This window comes from Neophocaena asiaeorientalis, unplaced genomic scaffold, assembly GCF_003031525.2.
Source record: "Neophocaena asiaeorientalis asiaeorientalis breed wild unplaced genomic scaffold, Neophocaena_asiaeorientalis_V1.1 scaffold781, whole genome shotgun sequence".
NCBI classification, from domain to species: domain Eukaryota; kingdom Metazoa; phylum Chordata; class Mammalia; order Artiodactyla; family Phocoenidae; genus Neophocaena; species Neophocaena asiaeorientalis.
Window position 1 is genome coordinate 776,878 of NW_020172994.1, and position 18,634 is coordinate 795,511.

General features: G+C 41.7%; 1 protein-coding gene across 3 annotated transcripts in view; it reads left to right on the top strand.

Moving 5' to 3' along the window:
* Nucleotides 1-18,634, top strand: part of APBB1IP (amyloid beta precursor protein binding family B member 1 interacting protein) — a 97,844-nt gene that overhangs the window by 16,771 nt on the left and 62,439 nt on the right. The window contains exon 1 of one of the 3 annotated variants that reach the window (XM_024742283.1): nucleotides 15,522-15,595. The exons of 1 other annotated variant lie outside the window; for it this stretch is intronic. In XM_024742283.1, coding sequence (XP_024598051.1) covers nucleotides 15,572-15,595 — 24 coding nt within the window. In that variant the 5' untranslated portion in view covers nucleotides 15,522-15,571. Of the gene's footprint in view, nucleotides 1-15,521; nucleotides 15,596-15,909; nucleotides 15,976-18,634 lie in introns of those variants that run through there. One more of the 3 variants, XM_024742282.1, reaches the window with a different exon arrangement.

An 18,634-nucleotide genomic window follows, 5' to 3' on the forward strand; every position in this document is an offset into this window, starting at 1 on the left:
TTCTGGTATTTTTTCACGCACTGAAGTTTGACGTAAATAGTCGTTTACCACATGTGCCTTTGCACGATACTTATTTTCTCAGAGCCTCCGTTTCTTCACTTGCAAATGGGACTAATATATTTTGCAGAGCAGGCGCAAAGAGGAGGGGTATAGCAGAAGAGTATAGTATCATGCTGGACACGTAGAAGGTACCATGGAATGGTAGCTGCTATGATCATTTGCTCCACTCTCAACAGCTGCATAACAAGTCACCCCAAACTTACTGCTGTTGAACAATTTTATTATGGTTACAGATTCTGTGCATCAGGGGTTTGGACAGGCCACGGCAGGGCTAGCTGGCCTCAGCTCCATAATGTCCGTGACCTCAGCTGAGGAGACTTGAACAGCTGGGGGTGATGCAAACAGCTGGAGACTGAGCTTACCTGGAGGGTTTTTTACTCACCGTCCTGGCCCCTGGACTGGGTGGGACTGGTGACCACAGTGTCTCCTGTGGCCCCTCCAGGTGGCTTGAGCTTCTCACAGGGTGACAGCTGGGCTTCTACAAGGAGTGTCTGGAGGGAGTTCTCAGAGGCCGGGGGATGGCCTGCCCTGCGCACGGAGCGTCACTTCCTTAACACTGCACCCATCATAGCAGTCACAAGCGTGCTCAGAGTCACGGGAGGGGACAGAGACCCCACATCTTGAGGGGAGAAGCATCAAAGAACGGGAAACCGCTTTAAAACCATCATCATCATTATACTGTGAACATGCTTCTTTCATACGAATAAGGAAAGGAAGTGCTTCCAAATTCCACAGGAATTGAGTGACTATTTTCTTAAAGAGGTTATACGTTGCCCAGGACAGGAACATTAGTGGTAAAAACTGAGCTGTGTTCTCCAAGACCTAAGATTAAACACCTGGTTCTTTTTCATTCCGTACCTTTAAACAATAAATAGGTACGACAATTTCTTTTGCATTTTCAACACTGAGATAATAATACAGGGCATGGGAGTGTCTTCTTTCCTTGTGTTTGACATAAAACACAAGCCGCTTTTGACTTGGCTAAAACTTTTGGTTCTCATAATCTTTGTACATCCTGTACTTGCCTGTGACTTTTTTTTTTTAACTTTACCATCTATATGTAGAGCAGTGGTTCTCAAACTTTAGTGTACAGTCAAATCACATGGAAATCTTGTTAAAACACAGATTATTGGGACTTCCCTGGTGGCTTAGTGGTTGAGAATTCACCTGCCAACGCAGGGAACATAGGTTTGATCCCTGGTCCGGGAGGATCGCACATGCCATGGAGTTACTAAGCCTGTGCACTACAACTACTGAAGCCCACGTTCCCTAGAGCCCGAGCGCCACAATTACTGAGCTCACACGCTGCAACTACTGAAGCCCAAGCACCTAGAGCCTGTGCTCTGCAATAAGAGAAGCTACTGCAATGAGAAGCCCGCACTCCTCAACGAAGAGTAGCCCCTGCTCCCCGCAACTAGAGAAAGCCCGCATGCAGCAACGAAGACCCGACGCAGCCAGAAAAACACAAAAAACCCCACAGATTATTGGTCCTCACCCCAGAGTTTCTGATTCAGTAATTTTGGAGTGGGGCCAAAGAATTTGCATTCCCACGTGTCTGGGAGATGCTGTGGGGCAGGTCTGAGGACCCACACTTTGAGAACCACCGTTGCAGAGAAGGCGCAGAACCAAATCGGCCTCACTGGATTACTCAGCTCTATCAACTCGCCACGTGCTTTCAGAGTCTGGCAATCTTCTTGTAGGATATACCTACTAACTGAACAAGGGCAATGGTGATACGACCACTCTTACCAGTTTCTGAGCATCCCATGTGTATGAGACATTTGTAAACACTTTGTATACGTTATCTTATTTAATTCTTTACAAAAACCCAGTGAAATATCCCTGTTTTATAGATTGAGAAACTGACACTATTAAGGCTGTTTCCCAGCATCACACCACAGTGAGGGCAGAGCTGTATCCAGGTCTTAACCCTCTCCCTTTTCTTTCAATTCATGACCTCCCCACCCGCACCAGTTACAACCAAGAATGTCCTTGGGGCCAGTTGGTGGGAAAGGGATGGGCTGAGTGGGAAGATCCTGGTCAGGAGACCATTGGCTCGAACAGCGTGATGTGTGCTGGTCACCATCACCCTCCTCTCCACAACCGTGATCGGAATATCCAGCCAGCCTGTATCCTTGATCACTGGAGCATCCAGTGTGATGTGGTGGAGATCTTGAAGGGGCCTGCTTTTCTTTGAGAAGGTGACATTTAAGCTGAGATCTCAAGCACCATTTTTAAGCTGCTGCATTCACCTAAAATCTCCTTCCTCAAACCCTAAGATGCTAAGACCCTAAGGCAGTGATTCAAAGTGGCACTTATTTTAAGTAAAATAATTGGTGGTTCCATACATACTATGGCAACTAACTGATTTTGTGATCTAGGATAAGTTACTTAAACTTTGTAAAATAGGAAAAATAATGCTAACTTCAAAGGATTATTATGAGGATGCCATCAGCCTTCCAGGCCTTCTGGAAGCTAACAGAAGGCTTCAGTTCCAACTGCTTCGTGGTATATTAAGGCTTACATTTACTGAGCACTTAGAGCTAAGCCCGGCCTGTTCTATGGACTTTACATGCATTCATTTATAGGAGTCCCTTTGACCCCACAAGGTAGCTGATTATCACACCTTTCAAAGATGAGAAAACTAAAACCCTGAGAGGTTAAGTAACTTGCCCAAGTTTACCCAGCCAGTACGCAGCAGTGCTGGGTTTTGAACCCCGGCCTCCTGGTTCTAGATTCTGTCCTTGTCCCTGGGGAGGGACTCAGTGGTCCCCCAGTCTCAGGCCTAGGTGAGCCCACATGTCACAAGGGAAATGTAAACAAAATAGAAGCCTCCCCCCAACACCGCACCCCAGCTACTTATGGAAGGTTGGGAGAAAAATATTAGATGTTTTTGTTTTAAGGGATGAATCATCTTGAATGTGGGGGAGTAAAAATTCAGTTCCTTTCTTGCTTCAAAACAGGAGAGTAGGGCTTCCCTGGTGGCGCAGTGGTTGAGAGTCCGCCTGCTGATGCAGGGGACACGGGTTCGTGCCCCGGTCCGGGAAGATCCCACGTGCCATGGTGCAGCTGGGCCCGTAAGCCATGGCCGCTGAGCCTGCGCGTCCGGAGTCTGTGCTCCGCAACGGGAGAGGCCACAACAGTGAGAGGCCCGCGTAATTGTCAGTGCATCTTTGAGGAAGAAGAGAGAAAATTTACTAAGAGACTCAGGAAAAGAATTAGAACTGGGTTGCCGCTGGAAACTCTTAAACGTACCTCAGATTTTTCTGATATAAACTTTTTCCATGGCGCATGTATTTTGGACATGGGCGGTCACAGGAATGGCCATAAATCCTTGCAAACAGAGAGAAAGCAGGGGCACCATGGGGCACACACTGCATGAGCTCATTAGTGCAGAGTTTACCACCCTTGACTGTTATTTTTTACCAACAGCCCCAATCCTTTGGGGGTTTTGGAGCTAGGTGCAGAATATTGACCAAGACGAAAAAACAGAAATTTTCTCACCCCACAGAAAGGCAACAAGAATTGGTTGATATTTTCAGTTTTATCCTTAGGCCATGCTGCATATAATTTTTCAGCAAATGAAAATATCAGGCTCATAACATTATTTCTTGAAAGAAAGGCAAACGGTCAGTTTCCAGCAATAGAGAACTGGTTAAATGATGGTACAGCACATCCACATCAAAGATGCTTGGAGCCATGAAATCGGAAGAACTGTGAGTGACAGAGAGGAACGCATGTTACAATTGCTACGTACCGAATGGACTCACATTCTCAGATAAGTTGGCTGTGTCATTATCTCTCTTCCCCACTCACTTCTGAAGGGGCTCCGTTTGGTTTCCACCCTCAACGCTTCTCTGGAGATAACCAGTGACTTCTGTGTGGTTAAAGCCAGAGGGCATTTTTCGGTTCTTATCTTGAGAACATTCAACATTGTTATACCATTGCATTGATCAGTTCATTACCATTTTCTTTCTGGAGGTGGGAGATGCTGGACTGAATGTTCTGGGACATTTTAGGACATAAAAGTGTACAGTTGTCCTAGAGTTACACATCATTTCTTCTTAGTATTACAAGTATTATAAAATGTGAGTCTTCACGTCTTCACATTGAGAATCTAAAGATTCTAAGACAGGCTGAGCGTGCCAGGACAATTAGCCAAGTGTGTTGTTCATAACCCAAGTCTGTTCCTTTCATCCTTTAGAGTTCGCAATATAATTTTTAGGCTTATCAGAGAAAGTCATGAATTTTTTTTTAATGTTTCTTGTTGGGTTCAATACAAAGATTTATTTTTCTTTATTGTCTTAAGTATTGTTGGAATTGAAACAACTTCTCTGGAATTCCAGTTACAAGTGTTTGATAGGTAGGCCTTTGGTACCTAAAGGATAATCCTTCATGATACATCAATCTGCCGCATCCATCAGTCTCTTTTGAGTTTGAAAATTATAATCTGAGCGCTCTAGCGATTTCTGCTGCCATGAATTGTGTGTTCTGGGCTGTGAATGTCAGTCTTTGCCAGACATTAACTTTACATGTCAGTGCTGTATCGTGAAATCTTTTGAAAGCTTTTTAAATGAAGATTTGGGATCCAAATGTAACAGTTGAACTGTGTGTTCTACTACCAATGCAGATAACTTAACTAAAATGACAATTAAATAAAAAGACACCTTTTCTGTTCCACTCAGTTGGGACATATATAGTTAAGGAAAACGACGTCATAGCTGATTCCTGTTGGTGGTAGCCAGATTTCATATCTGACTGTATAAATCATAACTTTAGAAGTATTAGAATGTCAAAATATGCTTTTGAATCGAGGAGATACGCTGCCTTTAGTTTTCCTTTTTGTTTCAGTGTGTTTTTGAAGTTCTGCAGCAACCTGTGGATTTATTTTGCAATATGAAACAACTCACAAAGCTGGCCATCAGTCTTAGAGTGCTGTTGTGGTAGATTCAGCCCCTGGGTGGCTGTTTCCTGCTTTCTAAGCAAAGCCTGGAATGTGTGCTCTGCCTCGGGCTGTTTCCCACACCTCAGTGGACATGTCTGGTTCTCTTTACTCCAGTGATGGCCAAGATCATGACTCTTCATTCTTAGGAATCTTTAGCAGATATCGCCTCTGCACTCCTGGAAATTAAAAAGCCATCTGACACTAATATTCTCATGCTTGGGTATTTAAGAATTTTAGCAATCGCTCAGGGAAATCTTCCTTGGGCTAGTCAACATTGGTCTTCACTCCAAAGCAAAACGAAAAATTGAAGCCAAAGTGTTTTGACCTCTTCCCCTTCATCCTTTTCCACTTTCAGCTTGCAGTTGGAAGAAGAGAAGATTAATGTTTTAAAATCATCCATCAGAATCTTGTGATTACCAGCTCATTTCTGCTTCAGACTGTTCGTTAAGCATGGCATCTAGACCCAGGTGGCCCCTCCTTTTCTGCCTATCCTAGGGGTAGATGTCAAGGTCACGGCCAGATATGAACCCTAGCTTAGTGTTAGCTGTTCTAGAGGGGGGAGGAGTATGACATAGTACCCACCATCATGTCTTTGAAGACACAACCCAGTTCTGGAGTCTAGAAGCAGTGATGTGAAAGATCCTCCCTCACGTGGGATGTGACCACGTGAAAGCCTGTTTCTGTTTGACTTTCTTTGTTGTGTGTGCCTTTTTCTCCTTTACTTTTTCTCTGTGTGTTGAACATGTGTCATCTCTAGGCAGATGTGCTATATGAGTCTCTAAGTGTATTTTCCACCTGTGTTTTTCTTTCACAAACCTCTCCTGCTATGACTTCCATCTACGTGGCTTATTTTCTGCGTAAGGCAAGAGGAAGCAGTACAGTGAAAGAGACTGGACTTGAGTTTGAGTCTTGTCCTTTGTGATCTTGGGCCCGTCACTCAAACTCCGGACCACAAGATCCTCATCTACGAAGATGGGAGTAGTATGATCTACCCCCAAATGGTTTTTATGAGAATTAGATGAAATAATATATCAACCCTGCCCAGGATAGATTTCTTTTTTCTTTTTTTTTTTTTGCGGTACGCGGGCCTCTCACTGTTGTGGCCTCTCCCGTTGCGGAGCACAGGCTCCGGACGTGCAGGCTCAGCGACCATGGCTCACGGGCCCAGCCGCTCCGCGGCATGTGGGATCTTCCCGGGCCGGGGCACAAACCCGTGTCCCCTGCATCGGCAGGCGGACTCTCAACCACTGCGCCACCAGAGAAGCCCTCTTTTTTCTTTTACATTGTCTTTGCCTTCATCTAACATTTCATTCTCCCCTGTTCCTCTTTCTTTCTTTCTTTTTTTGTGTCTTGTTTCACTTTGCCTTTTTTTATCCCCCTAATTTATTTGGCTGCTCTGGCTCTTAGTTGTGACACACACGTTTGTTGCCGCACGCGAGATCTTTGTCGCGGCCTGCAGGGTCTTTTCTTAGTTGCGACAAGCAGGATCTTTAGTTGCGGCATGCGGGATCTAGTTCCCTGACTAGGGATCGAACCCGGGCCCCCTGCATTGGGAGCGTGGAGTCTTAACCACTGAACCGCCAGGGAAGTCCCTGCTTTGCTTTTTTAAAACTCGGGTCTCTCTGACTCAAAAGATTGGTTCTTTATTCCCCCAACTTTTTCTTTTGAAAAGTTTCAACACTTCAACAACAACAAAAAGGTAAGAATAGTGCAGGAGACACCCGTGTTCCCTTCACTCCGATTCACTCATTGTCTACATTTTACTGCATGTGCTTTATTTTCTTCACCATTTATCTCTTAAGAACAAAGACCTTCTCTTACACGACCACAGTAGTGTTATCACACTCAGAAAATTTAATTGATTTAATACATTTTCTGATATGTAGTTCATATTCACATTTTCCAAATTATCCCAATAATGTCTTTTTTTTTATTCGAAGAATCCAGACCAGTCATTTTGTCTATTTTGCAGAATGTCCCTCAGTTGAGATTTGTCGGATTAATCCCTCCTGACTAGACTCAAGCGAAACACTTTGGTGGCAGTATTGCAAAGATGACGCCACATCCCGGGGGCATCACATCAGGGGCAGCAGTGTCAGATTGTCCCATCAATGACGATCCTAAGTTTGATTATTTGGTTAAAAGCGTGTCCACCAGATTTTTCCATTGAAAGGTATTCCCTTTGAAAGCGTTAAGGAATACTCTGTGTCACTTACTGTTCTATTTCTGAGTTCTGTTGAACATTTTCATCTCACCTCTCACCTGCCTGGAGCTTGACTTAGCAGAGAATCATCTTTCACCCACTGGTGTCAACATCCACTCTTCATTCTTTATCTCAAGTTTTGGGTTTTTTTCTTTTCTCTTTTTTATTTTGGCTGTGCCACGAGGCTTGCGGGATCTTAGTTCCCTGAACCCGGGCCCTTGGCAGTGAAATTGCAGAGTCCTAATCACTGGACTGCCGGGAAATTCCCTACTGTTCATTCTTGCCACCCACTATGGTGGCTGTAGAATCATTTCCCTTTTTTTTTTTTTTTTTTTTTAATTTTTTGGCTGCACCGCGTGGCATGCAGGATCTTAGTTCCTGGACCAGGGATCGAATCTGTGCCCTCCACAGTGCAAGCAAGGAGTCTTAACCACTGGACCACCAGCGAAGTCCCCATTTCCCCTTTCTTATCTGTCTCCCCCCTCTACATTGCTCTTCCACTGCTCTCCCTTGAAGTCATTCATCCATTTAGCAAATACTTTTGTGGGTCTTCATGACCAGAGCAGGCACCATGCTTGGCACTAGGAAGGCATAAGTAACCCCTGCCCTCGTGAAACTTAAATGAATATATTGCATTTTAATTTTTTTTATTCATTCATTCATTTAACAAATATTCACTCAGTGTCTATTGTGTATCTACATTGCTCTGCTTCCTGAGAACCCAGCAAGAAACAAAAACAGTCAAATCCCTGCTCTCATGGGGCTTACTTCTAGTTGGTAAGTGGGGAGAGAATATAAACAGGGAGAGGTGGGCTTGTTGGGAAAGAGTTGGTTTTGAAATAGGTCAGGGAACACCTCAGGAATGAGGGAACAATTAAGCAAAGACCTAAAGGCAGTGGGGAGCAAGCCATTTAGGTCGGCGGGGAACAGGTGTTCCAAAGAGAAAAGCATGTGCAAATGCATGCTGGCAGGGTCCACGGAACAGCTGGGAGGCTGCCGGGAGCAGAGTTAAAGGAGATAAAATCAGACAGGCAAAAGATGGGGCGGGGCTAAGTATGGTTGAATATGTGAAATAAGAGAGAAGTTTGGGCTAGAGATACACACTGGGGGTTGGCAGCTTGTGTGTGGTATTTAAAGCCATGAGACAGCATGAGATCAGCTAGGGAGTGAGTGTAGATAGAGGCCAGAAGGAAAACCAGGAGATCTGGGAGATGAGGAGGAACCAATCAAAGAGGCTAAGAGGAGAGACCAGTGAGGTACCTGAACTTTGTACATTTTGGGGAGACCCCCTTTAAAAAAAAGAATACAAAATGATGAATAAAAGTTTAAAAAGTAAATATTAGAGTGAGAAAGGAATCACAACAAATTACTAATTTTTTAAAACACATACCACAAATCTTAAAAAAATACAAATGAACTTATTTACAAAACAGAAATAGACTCACAGACATAGAAACCAGACTTACAGTTACCAGAGGGGAAATGGGTGAGGGGATGAATTAGGAATTTGGGATTAGCAGGTACACATTACTACATATAAAACAGATAAACAACAGAGACCTACTTTATAACATGGGGAACTATATTCAATATCTTGTAATAACCTTTAATGGAAAAGAACTGAAAAAGACTATATAATATATGTATAAACGGAATCATTTGCTGTATACCTGAAATATTGTAAATCAACTATATTTCAATTTAAAAAAATCACAAAATCCAAAAGGTACATTTTTATTATTACTAACTGCCTGATATATGTTTTCCTACATTTTTGGCTGCATATCTTTGATCACCTCTCCATATGAGGATAAATTTGAAATACAATTTTCTATAGTGGAAATAGCTAATTTAGTCTTTTCTCCCACGTGGTTACTCAAGATTAATTGTGTTATTGATAGTCTAGAAAAAGTTTTACTTCAGTCTCACAGGACTCTATGGTAAGACTTTATCTGTAATTTCCTCCGTGGTTTCTACTGCTGGAGGTGCCTCTTGCCCAGGAGCAAGGCCTCAGAGAACTAACTGAGTCATTTGCTCTCACGAGATATGACATGGCACCCATGGCTCCCAATGGCTCAAGAAGTAGCTGGTCCAGCTCAGCTAGGACCACGCATTTCCTGCCCCCTCCCAACTGCTAGGCTGGCCCTGGGGGTGGTGTAAGGTGGCTGTGGAAGCCTGGGTGAAGGTGATTCCATGCAAGGAGCAGAGCAGAACAGCATTTCCTTTAGATATTCTCCTTGGAATAGAAGATGCAGTCCACAGTCCATGAGATTTACCTTGGGTCCAGCTCTTGCTGGAGTCCAGGTGAAGTGAAGGTAGTGCTGGCAGCCTACCAACCCCACTTGAAGCCCTTGGACCACTACCAGGGTGACCGCCCAGCAAGAAAACAGTGTTCCATGTTGTTGTGGGGTGCCAGAAGAGAACTGCAAGTCTTAGAAGGAGCCTGCAAGTGAGGATCCCTGAAACTCAAGCTTTATTGGCTTCAAGGTCAGTTGGTCTCTGTTAGGAGGAAAAGCAGGAAAGAAAGCCTTCATGGAAGCCAAGTGAAGAAAGTATTTCCAAGAAAAGGTGATCAATGAATGGTGTTAAATGCTGTTTAAGCTGCTGAGAATGGCATGAAGGTCATTGGTAATCTTGACACAATTTGGTGACATGGTGGGAACAAAAGTCCAATTGGGGTATGTCTTGGTCAGTTCGAGCTGCTATAACAAAAATGCCATAGACTGGGCAGCTTAAACCACAAACCTTTATTTCTCACAGTTTTGGAAGCTGGGAAGTCCAAGACCAAGGCACCAGCCCATCCGGTGTCTAGTGAGGGCTCTCTTCCTGGTTTGCAGTGTTCATCTTCTTGCTGCGTCCTCACATGGCAGAGAGAGAGAAGAAGCAAGCTCTCTCGTGTCTCTTTTTTTTTTTTTTTTTTTTTTTTTTGCGGTACGCGGGCCTCTCACTGTTGCGGCCTCTCCCGTTGTGGAGCACAGGCTCCGGACGCGCAGGCTCAGCGGCCATGGCTCACGGGCCCAGCCGCTCCGCGGCATGTGGGATCTTCCCGGACCGGGGCACGAACCCACTTCCCCTGCATCGGCCGGCGGACTCTCAACCACTGCACCACCAGGGAAGCCCTCGTGTCTCTTCTTACAGGGGCACTAATCCCAACACGAAGGCTCCACCCTCATGACCTGATTACCTCCCAAAGGCTCCATCAACAAATACCATCACATTGGAGACTGGGGTTGCAACATATGAATTTGGGGGGAAGGGGTGTGGGACACAAACATTCAGCCATAGCAGGGTAAATTCAAGAGGAAATGGAGACAAGTAGGAAACAGTGAATACAGATGACTATTCATAGGAATTGTGTGTATGAAAATTAATGCCCATTCTTATTTACAAACGAGTGAATAATGTATTTTTCTATTTTTGTCTCTTCAAAAAACCATAAATTACGTTGTCACTTTTGTTTGCTGTCACAGTAGATCCTAAATATAAAAGCAGTTCCCCATGCTTTATGTAGATGCTCAAAATAGAATAAAAAGGGAACCTAAGAAAATCCCAAGATTTTAAAATTCTGTTTTCAGCCCAAGTATATCCAAGTGACACCAGTCTACATCTTGCCTCCTAAAGATACAGAAAAGCCATCAGGACAGATGCAAGTGAGAATTGTGTTCATATGAGCTGACCTTCCCCTGTGTCACACGTGGTTTACTTTTGAATCCTGTTGAACATTTTTGGGTCTTTTTCTGCCTTCTCACTTTTCACCTCTCTGGAGTTTGACTTAGCAGAGTGCATTATTACTCTGCCCCACTCCACCTTGCATTCACTCAAAAGCAAAGCAATTTGGAAATAAGTCCATTTTAAAATCATACTTTTAAAAAATATGGTAGTCCATCTCATGTTCTGTATGTGTGTGTCTACACTGACAAATTCTAAGGTTTTTCAAACTGTTCCCTTAGGGTTTTTTAATTATTGAAAAAAATATGTCATTTCATGATTACTCTTTCATTTGCAGATGTTTTTTCCATCAAACTTTTGCCATCACGGTACCGCCTACCAAAGAATCCTATTGTCTTGACTGTTCCTTTTGCGTGACCGTACATATACACATCTATGCTGTCCATGTGAATTTCCTTTGAGATTGATCGTTGTGTTGGTTTTGTATTGTTCGTATGACCATAGTGATTATCCTGTTAACCTAGTAACTGTTAGCCTAGTTCTTAAAATTTTCACTGATCTCAAGTATACTGTGCAAAGCCAGTTAAGTTGGCCCAAGAGATTTCTTCTAGTTCTTTTTTGAGTATTATTTGATACTGTGTGTAATTTTAGAGATGTTTCTGTTTCCTGTTTTATGTTACACAGAAATTTTAGCTCCCCCCTCCCCCAAACATTGCAAGAACCTTTAACCACGTGCTGTGTTGTTCCGTGAACCACTTCCTCTTGAGGAGTGCTTTCATTGCATTTTGAAAAAAACTGCATTGAAGGAATCAGGCAAAATGCAATATTGTCCATTATTTTCCAATCATACTGTACGCTAGCTACTTCATAGTTTCCGCCAGCATTTGTGATCACCTGGATTCTGCACTACATATTCCATACCAAGTGTGGTTCCTATCATCAACAGATCTTTTAAAAATTATCTCCTCTTTTGTATCTGTAGTTGCAATGTGTGGGCTGATTTTTTTTTCCTAGGAAAAAAAAAACACAGCCAGCCGGTTTTTTAATTTAAAAGTAATAAAAAATACCTAAGCAAATTGATACTGACAGAGCCTCAGATTTTTCAACCTTCTTTCTCATGAATTCTAGTTATATTTTAACTCTGGCAATCTAGCTATAGACTCAAAACACCACTCCACTTGCCCTGATACATGATAATGCTACAACATGGATGAATCTTGAGGACAAATATTTCATTCCACTTACATGAGATGATGACAAGAGTAGCCAGATTCATAAAAAAAGAAAGTAGGCTGACAGATACCAGGGTCCGAGGCTGGGGGAGGGGGGAGATGGGGAATTATTATTTAATGGATATGAAGTTACGGTTAAGGAAGATGAGAAAGTTCTGGAAATGAATGGTCCTGGTTGCACAGCAATGTGAATGTGCTTAATGTGACTGAACTGTGCACTTAAAAAGTATTCAAATGGTAAATTTCATGTTATGGATATTTTACTTCAATTTTCTAAAATTTACCCAAAAAATGATGGAATGGAGGGTAAAAAAGAAGTCTCAATGCAAGGATGCAAACATTTTTCTTTGCCTTCAACATGGAAAGACATATAGTATGTAGATGAAGTCTAGATATTTAATCCTTAATACATTGATGAAGAGAAACACACTTGTAGAAGACCCACAGAGGAAAATCTTTTTTTAAAATTATTTTTATTTATTTATTTATTTTTTTAGGAAAATCTTTCAGAGATTTGTTTGAGCCTAGAACAGTGTCTGGGATCAGTAAATTTTTTTGTTTGTTTTTGTCAGAAACACTGGGAATGGGACCGAACAATCTGGTTTTTTTGTTGTTTTTTTTGTTTTGTTTATTTTTATTTTTGGCTGCGTTGGGTCTTTGTTGCTGCCCGTGGGCTTTCTCTAGTTGTGGTGAGCGGGGCTAATCTTCTTTGTGGTGTGCGGGCTTCTCATCATGGTGGCTTCTCTTGTTGCGGAGCACAGGCTCTAGGCGCACGGGCTTCAGTAGTTGTGGCACGCAGGCTCAGTAGTTGTGGCACATGGGCTTAGTTGCTCCACGGCATGTGGGATCTTCCTGGACCGGGGATGAAACCCGTGTCCCCTGCATTGGCAGGCAGATTCTTAACCACTGTGCCACCAGGGAAGTCCCAGTAAGTATTTGTTGATTGACTTAAATTGTGTAACCTCAGGCAAGTTAATTAACCTCTGGGTGCCTTAGTTTCCTCATCTGTTAAATGGGGAAAATAAGTGGCCTATCTAGGTTGATTGTGGGGATAGATTTAATCATTCAGTACATGTAAAGCTCAAGAACAGTGCCTGGCACAGAGTAAGAACACCTAATAGTTATTAGATATTGTTTTTATTATCATCAGGCAGGTAGAGAGACTGAGTAGATTCCTCTCTCTCAACCGACAGCCACGCACAGGAGCAACAGAGCAGGGGACTTTCTTCTGGGTATATAGATGGCTGTTCTGGTGGAATTTTGAAGACCAGTTCTAACCTGTCTGAACTTAACTGACCAACTCATTTTAATGATCGAAAAGTCAATTTTACACATCCTTTGTTGTTGCATTAAAAATTTTTTTACTAACAACTATTCTATCTTTTCTTTTAATTCTTTTTTTTTTTTCTTTTCTTTCTTTTAATTCTTATTGCTCTAAATTTTCATTCTGTTCTTGGTACCAGGACCTCAATGCAAGTAAAGATGATGCATGACTAAAAGCACGGCTGAAAAGAAGAGCTTTACAACCATCAAATTAGACCATCCACAAATTCATAATCTCTTAATCTGGTGCGATAGGAAAGCAGGCTTTTGACAAATAAGTGCCTTATAAAAATGTAAATAACACAGGGTTCTTCATTGTATTGACGCTGGCTGCCACTGAATACATCTTTTAGTAAAGCCAAGAATTGATCATCAAAAAGGAAAAATCTCAACCTTTTTATTTTTATGCAGAAGTTATTAGGACAACTTTTAAAAATTATTTATTTGGCTGTACTGGGTCTTAGTTGCGGCACACGGGATCTTTGTTGTGTCATGTGGGATCTTTTAGTTGAGGTATGTGGGATCTAGTTCCCTGACCAGGGATCGAACCTGGGCCCCCTGCATTGGGAACGCGGAGTCTTAGCCACTGGACCACCAGGGAAGTCCCAGAACCACTTTTCAAAAACCTGTATGAACAGTAGTCGTTTTGTTTTCTGTTTTATGAAAAGTTCTTATAAGGTTATTATTAACTATTTTATTTAATATACAAAATTGGGTTTTTATGAATATACCTTTTCTTTTTAAATGTGTCAAATAACCCCCCCCCTTTTTTTTCCTAAGAGTCATCTCTTAAGGTATTGCAGTGATGTACCAAATTAAATAGGCGAGAGGTTAAAGGAAACTACTGGAATAGAAGAGAGGCCAGGGAGAGGATAGCAAGGGACATAACAAAGTCCAGCTATACAGACAAAGCTTGTATAACCCCTTATTTTAATACTATTATGCTCAAAATTCAGTTCCAAACAAGAAAGTATAACATATGTGTCATGAGAAGAATATTTGAATGTGTTCATATGTGTATTCATTTTTGTTCTCACAGATTCGCAGATTTACACATAAACACATAAAAAACCAAAATGTGACATTGGCAAATGCAAACAGGCACATAAAATTTATCTCAGTTTTGAAGCCCAGTGCAAGCCTGAGGCATACAGCTAATTCTGTGTAAATAGCAAAACACATATAATATAGATTATATGTTAAAGTGATATAGGTAACCTGATTTATTACTGTGTAATTAAGCTATTCCATTTCTGTTCTAAAGTGAGGTATGAATTTCTGTTTATGGGGCTAAAATGAATTAGATATATGATGTGAATAAAGGAATACTTAAATAGAAGATATAATTTGTTTTTATTTATTAAATAATGGCAAATTAACCTACTCCTTGAAATGTTAAGTGACTTCAGGTTGAATTAGATAAGGAAAGCCATGGATAACGTCACTTGAGTTGCATGGTGGCTATTAGATTTTTCTCAAAGCAACAAAAACTGATTCAGGCCTAAATACATGTGAACTCCAGTGAACCTCTGTGTTTGCCAACAAAATTTATCTGTATAAATACCAGTATTTACTCACTTGGAAAGCACTAAAAAAAAGTGAAATATTGCTATAGTGAGTGATGTTCCAGAGACCTGTAGCTGTGATTACAGCTTGGAAACAGACTCTCTGTTTATTTTCCCTGGTAGTTAAAGGAAACGTGGGATTTGGTGACCTCCAAGGACTGTCCAGCCCCGGAATGTTACGTCTTTGCGTGCAGGGCAACAGACTCCACGTCTAGGACACAGGAGGTGGAATGACAGTGACTAATGACTTCTTCCCACTAGTCTGGGAGGTTACCTACGCTCTCTGTGTTTTCAACAGAGCACTTTTAAACCTAAAGATGAGCAAGAGCTAATCCTTCCTTAATAAGAGCTCCCAGTTGGGAAAGAAGTTCTAACACAGTAACAAAAAGAGCGTGATCCAGTATGATAGATGCTAAGTACTGTATGCTATTTTATTTAAATGTCCCAACCATCCTCTGAATTACATATTCATCTCTTCATTTTACAGATGAGGAAACAAACCCAGGGAGGTTAAATGCCTTAACAAGGTTGTTGTTTCTGGGGACTGGATTTACTGATAGGGTTACCAAGTACAATGGACAGCACATCTCTCTACCAGGTATGAAGACATCCATGAAAGCTGGATTCCAAATGATCAGTAGGGTTTTATGAAGGATAAGTGCACTGAGGAGGATGCTATTGAAAGGGAATAGCATATACCAAGACAAAGAGAGTGTTTAAAAGCCTGTTCAGACAATGTCAAGGGCCCTGATGGGTAAGAGTTGAATCCTGAAAAGTAGGTTGGGGCAAATTACGAAGGACTTTGAAAGACATACTGAGACTTGAACTCTCCCCACTTCATCGTGATCTGTCACGGAGGATTTTCAAACAGGAGACTGGCGCATTCAAATTTCTATTTCAAATTCGAAGTGATGGTGATGGGGCTTGATGGGGGATCCAGGAGCCTGCAGGCTGGATGAGCTGATGAGGGTCTCAACAGTAAGTATGAAGGAAAGGAAGCTCTCTGCAGGGGAAACCAGCAGGATTTTTTTGACTGATTGGGTGGAAAAATGGGAAGAGTCAGGGACTATGCCAGGGTTTGTAAATTAGACTAATAAATGAATAATGACCAAGAGTCAAGTTAGGGCATGTAGAAGGAGAATGCACCAGAGGGGGAAGAATGATGGGAAGGACTGTGGACTATTGAACGGGCTGTTTTAGGTGAGCCACTCAGATAAAATGAGGTCTGCCCTGGCTCAGGTCCAAAGTCATGGCTGGAATTGCTCGTGCAAATGGCAATGAAACCTGCATCCAAACTGAGTTAAATAGTTGAGGTTAACTTGGCCATAGATAGAAACAGGGGTCCTGTTAAGCATATAAATATCAGAGTACTTAGAGTAGACCTTTTTCCTGCTCTCTGGGGGTATAACTGACATATTAAGTTTAAGGCGTACAACATGATGTGATATATGTATATATTGTGAAACAATCACCACAACAAGTTGAATTGACATATCCATCACCTGGCATAGTCACAGTGTTTTCTCTTATGGACAGATTTTTTAAATATGTGTATTTAAAGTTTATATATGAAATTTACATATGTGGAGAAGAAAAACTATCTGAAGATAAAAGCTGAGGCTTAGAAGCTTGAGCCTTGTGGAAAGACTGAGAATTCAGGAAAATTGCCCCGTCATTCAAGGAATCTGAGGCAGAATTTCAGCCTGGATGTGCAGCCTCAGCCACCCACCCCTCTCCTATCCACTCTCCACACCCTCCAAAAAAAACCCAGTGAAATCTGTCTGATAAAGAACTATTCCAAATTATTTATTTAAAATTTTTTTTTAAATTTTTATTTATTTTCTTTCATTTTTTTTGGCTGCATCAGGTCTTAGTGGCGGCATGTGGGGTCTTTGTTGAGGCGTGCGGACCTTCCGTTGCAGCGCGGGCTTCTCTCTAGTTGTGGCATGCAGGTTTTCTCTCTCTAGTTGTGGCACCCCGGGTCCAGAGTGCGTGGGCTCTGTAGTTTGCAGCATGCAGGCTCAGTAGTTGTGGCGAGTGAGCTTTAGTTGCCCTGTGGCAGGTGGGATCTTCGTTCCCCAACCAGGGATTGAACCCACATCCCCTGCACTGGAAGGCAGATTCTTTACCACTGGACCACCAGGGAAGTCCCTCCAAATTTTTTAAATCTACGGTTTGTTGTTCTTTCCAAGACACAAAAGGAATTCAGAAATGACATACTTACAAAAAGATGTTAATTCCACCCAGTTGCGATGTGCACGTTGCTGTTTTGCAATCCGTTGCTTCACTAAGGCTCCTCCACCCCTGCTCTTGGGGCTGTTAACCCATACAACACTTTGAGCGCCTAGGGCTGGGTGTTTTCTTGCTCGGTTTCTCTCTTTTTAATCCTGATTTTGACCTTCAGGAAATACCGAACATACAAATAGACACAGCCCTATTTTCTTGTGCATGTGTATGTGTATAGGCACTATGTATATATCCACGGGACTCTTGTTCTGTCCATAAGGTTTTCTTGGGGAATATAAATATGTAAGATGATTTGAATGTACACATTTATGTTAATAGCCCTTAACTAAATGTTTTATTATTTTCACCAAGGATACAACTCTTTTAAACTGTGATCCATTCAGTAACATATTTACTTATGACAGGATTTACAGAATAATTTTGATATTGACTCCTTTAAATAATTCAATATCAACACACTCTGGGGAAAAGGAATGCAAGGGCAGGGGGAAAGATTTTTACCAGATGGACGCGGGGAGAGTCAGCAGAGGTCACAAGAAGATGCTGCTGTTTCCAGTTATTTCCGTGTTAGGTGTATGATTCACTCTGGCAAGTCCTCAACCCGTTCTGGTTTTTTATTTTTTAATTTAATTTTTATTTTATACTGGAGTCTAGTTGGTTTACAATATTGTGTGAGTTTCAGGTGTACAGCAAAGTGATTCAGTTATACATATACGTATCTCCATTTCTTTTCCCATTTAGGTTACTACAGAGTACTGAGTAGAGTTTCCTGTGCTATACAGTAGGTCCTTGTTGATTATCTGTTTTGTGTATAGTGGTGTTTATATGCCTCACCCCATTCTGTGTCAGTGGTGTATACAGGCTGAGAAGCTAAGGTCTTTGGGCTCAGTGCATATTTCTGACCCATCAATGCCACATTTCCTTTCAAGACTTCATTCTTCATCATTTAGCGCTTTTCCAAATGTAATGGTTTAAGAGAAAGCATCAAGGATAAGATTCTTATTACTAGCCTCATCTTTGGTTCCTTTGAGTTTATTTTAACACTGACTGGCAGTTTTGAGGTCAGCAAATAAATCTATTTTTTTCCACTCTGAAAGGATTACTTTTCTCTCATGAAAAACTTTGAAATATGTTAATACTAGTACTTACTCTTAACTTGCCCTGTTAGTAATAATTCATCTGAAGGATTCCTTTATTTTGTCACATTATTGTACTGCATAATATTCTAAAGAAAATAAATTCACATGGGCAGTTCTGGAATTTTATAGTTTTTTTCTGCTAATTTCCTCTTATTAAAGTAATGAGTGAATCATCCATTATAAGATTTTGAAACCAGATTAATTATTTGAAGGGACACTTTTTTTTTTTTTTTTTTTTTTTTTTTTGGGGT